Raw genomic sequence first — 11,237 nt, 5'->3', positions numbered from 1 at the left:
ATAAGAACGGATATGGATATAATGCAGATTCCACAGCCCTCCCAAATCCTTCATGGGATCACCATCTATCCCACATTGGTTGTGCTTGAAAACAAACATTGAAATCATTCTAGGCCAATATCTTACATGTTCACAAATTTAAAATGAAAAGGAACTTACAAACAATTAAATTTAAAGGCATTTATTTAAATTTCAAATGCAACATAAACAAATTTATGAACCATGATATGAGAGCACAATTTACACAGTCAAATATTGACAGCATGAAGTATTAATTCCATGAAGATTGCAAAGGCTTTCATACATTGTGAAAAAACAATGCTCTTTACATCAATGCATATTATCAGAGAGCAATTATATAATATGAAACAAACATAATATATTTAAATATATATATACACATTGTAATGTCGAAATATCACAGTGACAAAGGATGAGTGTTTTCTAGTTCTTCTTTCAAATAACAGAACAAAACCTTGGTAAATAACCCTTAAATTAAATAGGATACTTTTCTGCTCCTTTCCTTAAAACAAAAATATCTTATTCACATGCACATGCGCGCACACTCACACACACACTCATGGATTGATAGATAGATGGATAGCTGGATGGATGAAGAGAAAGAGTGATGAGAAAGAAAGAAAGAGAGAGAGTGAGAGAGGAGAGAGAGAGAGAGACAGAGGAGAGAGAGAAAGAGACAGAGAGAGAGAGAGAAAGAGAGAGAGAGAGAGAATAAAAAACACAAAACAAGGAAGCCTCTAACATCTTCTCTTCACTGTGATAATTCCCTCCCACCCAATGATTTCTTGTTTGCTTTAGCATCTGTCGAGATGCAAATGCATTAACACAAACTGACTCAAATTTTTCAGTTGATTAATTTTTTCAATAAAACATTAAATATATTAAAAAAAAAAAAAAAAAACACTGGGTGAATCAAAAGATCCACCATAGGATATAGCCAAATTGATCCTTTTAAGGAGGGATTCTAGTTTGTTTTAACCTGACATTATATCTTATTGCTTTTCAGAGGAGTTAAAACTACGATGTAACTCAAGTTTTAACGAAATCTTGTACAACATCCCAAATGATTATGTTTGCATATTATCGTAACCAAATAAATAACCGGGCAAATTATGATTAGTGAGATATTCTGTTTGTTCGTTTATCTGAAATGAGACCAGCCTCGTAGTTAGAAGAAGCACAGTAGTTTTCAATTCCAAAGCCAGAATCACAATGTCTTATAAACACTGAATGATACAGTGCTAGTTAAAGCAGAGAAAAATACATGAAAAATTAAACTTTACTCCATTAGGAATCGGAACTCAGAAATTTAAATCACTGTGCAAATTTTATACAAATACATCAAAAACATTCCCGTCAAGATTATATAAAAGAGTCACCTTAATTACAGCACGACTGTCAGGAAATCAAAAGGTTTAAACTTTGACCCTCTGCTAAGGAACTGATTTCTAAGCTCTACCTGAAAGTCAGTCATACGCCATTTTTCAGATTTATATCTTGTTCCCAAGGGCCTTTTTCCAATTAATTTATTTCCATATGAACACAGTGTCTGTGAATGCCATTTCCTTTTCTCTGCTCGTTTTACTTGATGTTTCCCTTTCACTTTCAGTGTTTAGATTTTAAAGACTGACATTGTTCCTTCATTCCAAGAAGAAGATATTGTTGAGGTAGGTGCTGCACAGTCTTTTTACTTCATCTGTAATGCATAAAGAGAAAGAGCAACATAGACATATGTGAGAAAGATGAATATAAATATCTATGATATTAAAGTTGGACAAAATCATTTCCAATGAGAGAGTGATAGAGTACGAAATAGATACAGTCAACTGGGGTGACTTTGCCTCTATAGATTTGGACAAATTAGATTAAATTTAGTTTGGTGACAATTATTTCCTTGGATGAAAAATTATCAAATCCTCTAATAAAGGAAATAACTGCAGCAAGCCTCAGTATACCCAAAATGCTCCAAATCACTTGAGGCAATAGATTTTAACAATGATTAAGATGACGTCAGAGGACTTGAAAAATGAAAAACAATTGAACTCAACTTTCCTAACCATACAGGAAATATTATTTTGTCACACAATTTTTTAAAAAATGCTTTATCAAAAGGCGATTGTTTTCCATGCTTTATAGCAAGTTGGATATCCAAGCTATGAGCATCAATGAATCTTCATCCTATGCCAGTACAAAGGTTTATATTCATATTAAAGTAGTTCATAAAGCCCATGAAGCCTGAGTTAATCCCATTTTCTACAGACAATAGTAATTGTTTTTTTTGTTTGTTTGTTTGTTGCTTTAGGTCTCTTCCAACACAATTGAGGTTATATGAGAGACCGCTGAAACAAAAAAAACAAGCAATCTAACACTAACAAAAATAGTACAAATGTAAATCAAAATCATAACCTAAAGATATCATAAGCTAAATTATAAATAACCAAGAACAAACAGACAGAAGATTTATAGAAAAAAAAAAAATATCCCTTGTCAAAAATACAATCACAAACCAAAGAAGCAGGATAGGCTAGTAAAGAGAAGAAGAAACGACATCACTATCGGATCGTACACCCATGAGAACATCATAGGTATATGATTCAAGGGTGATGCTCCCATCCAACCACCCGAATAGTAATTGTTTGCTATCTTTTAATTGAATGGTAATGGTGGTCTATTATAAAGTACTCTACACTGGATCCAACAGACCCTGCTACCCAAATCATTGCTGAATGAACTGCGAGTCATAAAATATCTTTACAGCATGCAGGCTCAAAACCAGTCCCTTTGCTTGTGAGGAGAGTGTTCTGTCAAGCCATAAGGACCCTTATTCATAGAATACAATTGAAACCTTAACATAGCGCTCATTGAGTACAAAAACAATGAGAAAGAATACAACATTAAACAAAAATGTAAGAAATATAAACTCTATACTCCATCAGTGTTTACAAACTTATATATTCTTTTTTTTTTTTTGTGAGGCTTTATGGTTTGGTCGTATGTCACTTTCCTTTAGACCAGTAGGTTCCTGGTTCAAGTTCCGATCTGGGCAGTCTAAAAGTTGAGCCCTTGGAATAGGCTTTTTACCCATATTCTCTCATCCCACTCAGGAGTAAAATAAGTACCTGGATGGTAAGTGTTGACTGTCAAAAAAAATAAAAAATCATAGTAATGCCTCACATTACAACTTGTCTTACATGTAAAGAGTTGCTGTTGGCTTGGGACCCCTTGTAAAGCGATTGTCAGGGTGTGGAGACTGAGCATGCAGGATAAACCAAGAAAGGAATGAAGAGTTTTCATCCTTTCTCAACCCCTATTTTCTTTTCCATTTATTCATTTTTATTTTTGGGCCAATGCTTACCGTTGATTTCAATAAGGCTTGCACTTCTCATATTGATGACAACGTAAAACTCCCTCTGATCTGATTTCTTTCCCACAACCCAATAATCAGATGTTGTCTTCACTATAGTTTCCCCATCTTCATCAAATCTGAAAGAAATTTAAAAAATAAAGAGACAGTTTGTATTGTCCTGCTCATAGATGTCCCTGTAAATTGTAAGAAAGTAAGTAATACAGGCATCCAGAAATGAAGCATTTGAGTAAGCATTGGTGATAGACCTGTTAATGCTGGAATACAGAATAGCCAGAACTTTTTGCAACCTCAAATTTTCATTTTACACCACCCTCAATTCAATAGCCTTTAGGTCAGCACAACGACTGACAAAATCTTCTGGGATTGAAAATAAATGAAAAAATATAAGATTTCAAAGGCAAAGGAGACCTCAGTGAGGAATCCGAAATCTAAAGTTGAGTGTAAAAGGTCAATGTAAAAAATGTAAACAAAAGCCAATTTCCAGTAACCTTGACTTCATAAAACTGCAGTTTTATTCATTGAAATATAAATATATTGACCATGTCATGAACGAGAAAGTGACATGTCGAACTTTTGTAGAAGCCAAAAAGTAGCACAGACATTCTCCAAATAGGTGGCTTTAATCATGTGGGGAAAATAACAATTGTGAAGTTTGCACCAATGATGCTTTGCAGTCATTTGGCAAATATTTTTTTTTTTTTGGTTTACTTTTTACAAGACAGAAAAGTTTGATGGATTAATTGTCGACCAAAACTGGTGAGTCAGAGTTCCAATCATAATCAGAGGATTTAAAGATCTGCAACGAGATTGTGAATAAAGGCAATGCATAAACATGTAAGGTTTGTTTAATTCGGCAATTAATTTATTATTTTTAAAAATCAAATTTGTACTGCAGCATTATCAAAGAAAGATGCTACAATTGTGATGATGATAACCTTGTTGTTGTTGATGATTATTGTGATAATGATAATGATGATGATGGTGATTGAGCTGGTGGATCACAAATGTGTATATTTTTATTTATAAGCAGAAAGGTACAAACTTGGTCAAGTCAGCATTGATGTCGCCTAACAACCGGAGAATTTCTGGGGGAATGTTAACACCAGCCTTCTTTTGGAGATCTATATGGACTGTGGTTTGCTGGGCCAGATTCATATGATTGAAGTAAACATACTTGAACACTGGATCTGAAGGGCTGGGAGAAAAACAGGGTTTAAATATATTGTAAAACATCCTTAAAGTACAACATGACTATTTGGAAGTGGTTGTTCAGAGCCTTCAGTATAAGGCCTGTAGAGCTGGAGTTTATCTGACTTTCTGCAACGTTAAACAAATAGTGATTATTTTCTGCTGGCCTTTGGGTAGCAAACTAGACTTGTCTCAAGGTACTCTCTGCCATATCTAACACACTTAGCTATCCGCTTACTTTTGGATGCACAGAGGGATTTTAAAAAACATGACTACACAAAGAATCAAAACTGTTTTGTGAGACAATTACCCTACCGACTGAGCCTCAAACATCCTAACATGTCTATAAGGGATGGACTTTAAAAATACACAATCACAACAAAACAAATCTAAGAGCCTGCGCCAGGATTCAAATCCACAACCTTTTGATCCAAAGGTGAGTGAATTTCCACAGATTGTCCACAGCTGTATAAAACTGAATGAATAAATAGCAAAATCTATAAAATGTTCTTAAACCATAGGTAAAGGGGAAAAATTGTATTAAAAGGCAGTTTACAATTACTATTCAATCTACAAATCATGTATCACAATAAAGACATATTCATGGTTCATTTCTTTAAAGATCATCTGTAAATTCATTTTAACGAAACATTAGATTGTCTCATAATTCTGATCTGAGTTTTACATAATACCTAGCATTGGTGCATCTCGGGAAGTCTTCAAAATAATGTAGGGATCTCTAGCCGTAAACAATCGTACGGCTAGTGACCTTGGCAATGGTCATTCCTACTTCCGCTCTGCCTCGTCCCGAGCTGACCCGGCTCATATAAAGCCAAGTGGACCTCGATTTAGACACACTTACCGACACACTTACCTACAGACTTACCTACACACTTACCTACAGACTACCTACTGCACACTTCAAGCTCTACACTAAACTATCTACCATACCATATCTGTTGCGACCATACCTATCTACCATTACGACTAGCTAGATTCAGGGTAAGCTATATTTTTATACTTTAACATTATCTATTTAATATCTAGTTTTAACTCAGTAATTCCGTGATTCACCGGCCATCTGGACCCATCCTAGCCATGGAGTCCTACAGCCAGAATACCGAGTTCTGGCAATCACGGTAGTTACTACAATGGCGTCACGAGCGAAAACTTTTTTCTACTTTTTACATTATCCATTTTATTACTTCCTACCGTCGTATTTCGTTGAATGGGATTTCGAATTTCGTTGATTTTTACCGTGTGAATACTTCGTTATTTTTCATCATGTATTTTCTACACTATAATTCTTATATTCGATCTTGAATGAATTCTGTGCTGTGATATTGGTGATATGTATGACCACGCCCCCTTCCCTTTTCTTTCAGTTGTAGGTAATTTCAGTTCGTGAATTTTGTTTGATCGTGTCAAGGTCGTCCTTGTCCTTGACTCCAAGGTCACACCTGTCTGGTGACCTTGTAGACGGTGTCATGTTTCATGATTTTTTTTTTTTTTAATTTTTTACATTTGATTTCTTTTTTATTCTTTTTACTTTTTTTGTTTTGTTATTGCCTATAACTGTGATTAGTGATAAGTTTATATCTTTGGTAATTTATTGTGAATTCTTGTGATTTGCTTTGTCCTTGACTTGACTTTGTTTACTGCTTATGACTGTGATTAGTTGAATTCTTGTGATCTGATCTGTCCTTGAATTGATTTTGCTTGTCCAGTGCTACATTGTGATTGTGGTTACTCTTTCTATTGATTTTATTATATATCTTCAGTTATTCTTTTTCTTTCACACACCTTCCTCTTCTGAGAGGAAACCTTGGTGATTTGTGAAGTTCATTTTTATATTTTTTAAAGTCTGTTTTTTTTTCTTGATTTGTTGTTTGATGATCACTCGGGCCCGGCAGCATGACTGTGGTGAATGTTGGATCTGATCTGTCCTGATGGCGCGGCTACTTGGGATTGGTCTTTTCTTTATATCTCAGTATCCGTACCATTTTTAAATATTTAGTATTATATTTTTAAGTTGTTTTTTTGATGTGTACTCGGGCCAGGCAGCATGGTGCGGTGAGATGTTGGAGCATGATCCGACCATGGCTGCGGCCTTGGGGAGTGGCCTATCTTTCAATAGACCATACCTTATTTTTTATTTAGTATTTGTATAATTTTGATTTATTGTATTGAAAATGTGTCACTCGGGCCAGCAGCATGGTGCGGTGAGATGTTGGAGCATGATCCGACCATGGCTGCGGCCTTGAGGAGTGGCTTATCTTTCAATAGACCATACCTAATTTTTTTATTTAGTATTTGTATAATTCTTGATTTATTGTTTGATGGTCACTCGGGCCAGGCAGCATGGTGCGGTGAGATGTTGGAGCATGATCCTACCATGGCTGCGGCCTTGAGGAGTGGCCTATCTTTCAATAGACCATACCTAATTTTTTATTTATATTTGTAAATTTTGATTTATTGTTTGATGGCTCACTCGGGCCAGGCAGCATGGTGCGGTGAGATGTTGGAGCATGATCCGACCATGGCTGTGGCCTTGAGGAGTGGCCTATCTTTCAATAGACATACCTATTTTTTTATTTAGTTTTGTACAATTTTGATTTATTGTTTGATGGTCACTCGGGCCAGGCAGCATGGTGCGGTGAGATGTTGGAGCATGATCCGACCATGGCTGCGGCCTTGAGGAGTGGCCTATCTTTCAATAGACCATACCTTATTTTTTATTTAGTATTTGTATAATTTTGATTTATTGTTTGATGGTCACTCGGGCCAGGCAGCATGGTGCGGTGAGATGTTGGAGCATGATCCGACCATGGCTGCGGCCTTGAGGAGTGGCCTATCTTTCAATAGACTACACATGATTATTTGTATGTTGCTTGTCATGATTTTGATTTAATAGTTCTTTGAGCATTTAAATTTTGATTTATTGTTTGATGGTCACTCGGGCAGGCAGCATGGTGCGGTGAGATGTTGGAGCATGATCCGACCATGGCTGCGGCCTTGAGGAGTGGCCGATCTTTCAATAGACCATACATAATTACTTGTGCATTAATTTTCTTCATTTTGATTTGTTGTTTGATGGTCGTTCGGGCCGGCAGCATGGTGCGGTGAGATGTCGGAGCATGATCCGACCATGGCTGCGGCCTAGGGAGCGACTATCCTACAATAAACAACCCCATGATATTATTGATCATTGCTTGTGGTTTTATTGGTTGGAGGTCACTCAGGTCAGAGAGCATGGTGCAGCGAGATGTTGTAGCATGACCTGACCATGCTGTGGCCTCGAGTGACAGACCAGCCAATAGATAGTGTTAGTTCCCTAGGTTTGCTTTCGAGTGGCCACTGTGATTGGGCAGCATGGTGCAGTGACATGTCGGAGCATGTCCTGACCATGGCTGCAGCTGTGGAGATGACCACTGGAAGCAACCATCTGATGATAGTTTGGATTCACTGAGTTTGATGGTCACTGAGCTTGGTGGCCAGCGCAGAGAGATGTTGGTGCATTATCTGTTGCGACCAAGGTTCGAGTTGGAGGACCTAATTCTCAGTGAATCACATGATACATATTGTGATGTTCATGCTCAGGTCGCGCACCATGGGTCAGTGAAGTGTTGGTGCACGACATGGCCATGACTGCGACCTGGAGCAATTGCTTTGTTGTGAAGATGTGTAGATTGTTGTTATCATTAGATTACTCTGTGATCTTTACTCTATTATATACAAATGCTTCATATATTATATTTTTACATTTGCTTGCTTTGGCATGAGCTTGGCCTAATTATATTGTTTTGGCTTCATGCTTGTGCTAGTTTTATTACTTGGCTTTAAGCCCGCTCGATTTTGTTTTGTGCTTTTAGCTTGCATTGATTGCTTGCATGGCGTAATAGTTCCTTGAGGTTACACTATAATTTGCTTCTTTGTTACTGACACTGTTTCCCATAGTCTATTCTCAGAAGATTAGGATAATCGTGCCAGTGAATATCATCATGGTGAATAAATTCTAATGGACTACTGCTCTTTTGAGCAGCCCATGGATTATTGTCTCTGGGCAGACTGCCAGACAGTTCGTCCTGCCCTATCAGGAGAGTATAGATGACCAAGAAAGACTTCTGTAGTTCCAAGAACATCATTAAGTTTATGCAGCCTCAGGAAGCCAATAATTATTAATTTACACTCATGGTGCCCAAAATGGAAGATACCTTCACTGATGCTCCAGAACCCAAGGACCCTTTCGATACCGACGACCACTGCTGATATAAGAAATAAGGAAGCCTTGGCACTAGGAGACAGTGGGGATTCGAACCCACCACCAGAGTGCAGAAATGTAAAGAAGCCCCACCATCTAGACTGCATTCAGGACGAGGAGGGGCCTATTTGAATTCAACAAGCTGCCATTTGGACTCTGCAATTCTATAGCACCTACAGCAAGTAATGGACCTCGTCTTGAAGGACTTACACTGGAACTCTGTCTTGGCCTACTTGGACGACATCTGTGTACTGGGGAAGTCCTTCCAGGACCACTTCAACAACTTGAGGGAAGTGTTCACCAGACTTCGTGCCTTCCGGCTGAAGCTCAAACCCAGGAAATGTGAGCTCTTCAGGAAAGAAACTAAACTTCTTGGTAGAAGGTAGGAAGAAACCAGTTGTCTATGACAGAGGAATCAATTGCCACTGTACGGAATCGGCCAGCACCTACGTCATTAAGGGAATGGAGAAGTTTTTGGGCTTAGCTAATTACCACCGCTTCTTCGTAAAGGATTTTGCCGGAATATCAGAACCCCTCGCTCGACTTCTGAGAAAGAAAATTTTCATCTGGGGTGATGAGCAGCAGGCAGCCTTTGAGGAGATCAAGCTACGCCTTACTTCCCCACGGTCTTGGCCATTCCCACTACGACAGGCCACTTCATCCTCGATACTGATGCTTCAGATTGCGCCATCGGAGCCGAGTTGATTCAGATCCAAGAAGAGGAAGAGAAGGTGATTGCATATGGGAGCTTCACCCTGACACCCCTTCAGCGGCGCGATTGCACTACCAGGAAGGAGCTACTTGCAATTGTGCGCTTTACCAATCACTTCCGTCACTACCTCTTAGGCAGCGAATTCACTGTATGAACGGATCATCGCTGCCTTACTTGGCTCATGAACTTCAAGAGGATTGAGGGCCAACTGGCCCGATGGATCGAAGAACTCAGTCAATACAACATGAGGATAGTTCACCGCTCTGGTTCACTGCACATGAATGCTGATGCCTTATCTCGACCTCCCACGACGGACACTTGCCAACACTACCGTCCTCACAAGGCGTTATCAGAATTGCCTTGTGGCGGATGCGCATATTGCACCCGAACACAGGAGAGATGGGGAACCTTTGAATCAGAAGTAGACAACGTCGTCCCCCTCGGGTCCCCTGACACAATTGTCACTGGGTTGGATATTATAAACGAGGGCGAATGTAGGACACAGCTCAGAAGATTGGACGACACTGCCCGAATGACGTCAGGAAGGAACTGCACTATCCCCCTCGGGTCCCCTGACACAATTGTCACTGGGTCGAATATCATAAACGAGGGTGGACGCAAAGTGCGACAGATCAGAGGATCGAACTACTCTACCCGGATGACGTCAGGAGTGAGCTGTGCTGTCCCCCTCAGGTCCCCTGACACAATTGTCAATGGGTTGAATATTACAATGAGGGTGGACACAAAATACAAGTCGTAAGACAAGACGATTCGACACAAGTTGGCCTTGACGACATTGACATGGAGGATGTCAGGAAGCTGCAGTCGGATGATCATCACATGACCCACCTGCTATTATGGTTGAAATTAGGAGCAGACCCAGAAATGTCGGACTTGATGTTGCCCGGCCAGGAAGAAAAGTTCTACTGGGTGCACCGCAACCTGTTCTTCCTGATCGATGGAGCCTTATACAGAAGAGACGAAGGCCCACGAAACCTCTTTGTCATACCTACGCCTTTAACAAATTGATGTTAGGAAGGAATTGAGCACACCGGTGGAATTGGTTATACCAGGGAAACGTACAAACCCACAGTCTCCTGAAGATTATGTCAACTCTCTACAGCAGGGGTTAGAGATAGCCCACGAGACTGCGAGAACCACCCTCCGAACTGAGCTCAAGAGGACAAAGAGGGACTACGACATCAAAGCCCACGTCCATTCCTTCAAGAGGGGACAGGCGGTTTATTACCTGGTTAAATCGAATGTGAAAGGAAAGTCCAGCAAGCTGAAACCTGTATGGACTGGACCAGCCATCATCTCCACGGTCCTGACCCCCACCACATACATTGTCAAATTCAGGAACTCGGAGATTAAGACAGTCAACCATGACCACCTTAAGCCATGTTGGGACCGGACTATCCCAGCCTGGATCCGAAAGGAAAGGGAGGCCATCGAGTCTGGCCAGGAAATTACGTACTGTACTTGTGGAAAGCCGGACGATGGAGACCTCATGGTTGCGTGTGACAGGTGTTTCGACTGGTTCCACGGCAGGTGTGTCAACCTGACGAGGAACCAAGCGAGGCAACTGAACACTTTCATTTGCCCATCCTGTTCTCACTGATCTTTTTCTTTAATCTCCGCAGATGACCTCTTTCTCACGGGATGTGACCCTCTTCCGGATTTCCTGC

General features: G+C 39.7%; 1 protein-coding gene across 1 annotated transcript in view; it reads right to left on the bottom strand.

The window, feature by feature from the left end:
- Positions 1–165: 165 nt before the first annotated feature.
- LOC144972842 (vacuolar fusion protein CCZ1 homolog) overlaps positions 166–11,237 on the bottom strand; it is a 30,508-nt gene continuing 19,436 nt past the window's right edge. Inside the window, exons 10-12 of the mRNA XM_078914548.1 lie at positions 4,431–4,583; positions 3,377–3,504; positions 166–1,717 (exon numbers count right to left, since the gene is read on the bottom strand). Coding sequence (XP_078770674.1) covers positions 1,662–1,717; positions 3,377–3,504; positions 4,431–4,583 — 337 coding nt within the window. The 3' untranslated portion in view covers positions 166–1,661. The remainder of the gene's footprint in view (positions 1,718–3,376; positions 3,505–4,430; positions 4,584–11,237) is intronic.

Source organism: Berghia stephanieae, chromosome 5, assembly GCF_034508935.2.
Source record: "Berghia stephanieae isolate SIO BIC M18660-M18661 chromosome 5, UCSD_Bste_1.3, whole genome shotgun sequence".
Taxonomy (NCBI): domain Eukaryota; kingdom Metazoa; phylum Mollusca; class Gastropoda; order Nudibranchia; family Aeolidiidae; genus Berghia; species Berghia stephanieae.
The sequence above is the reverse complement of the archived record's forward strand: the minus strand, read 5'-3'. Positions and strand labels throughout refer to the sequence as shown.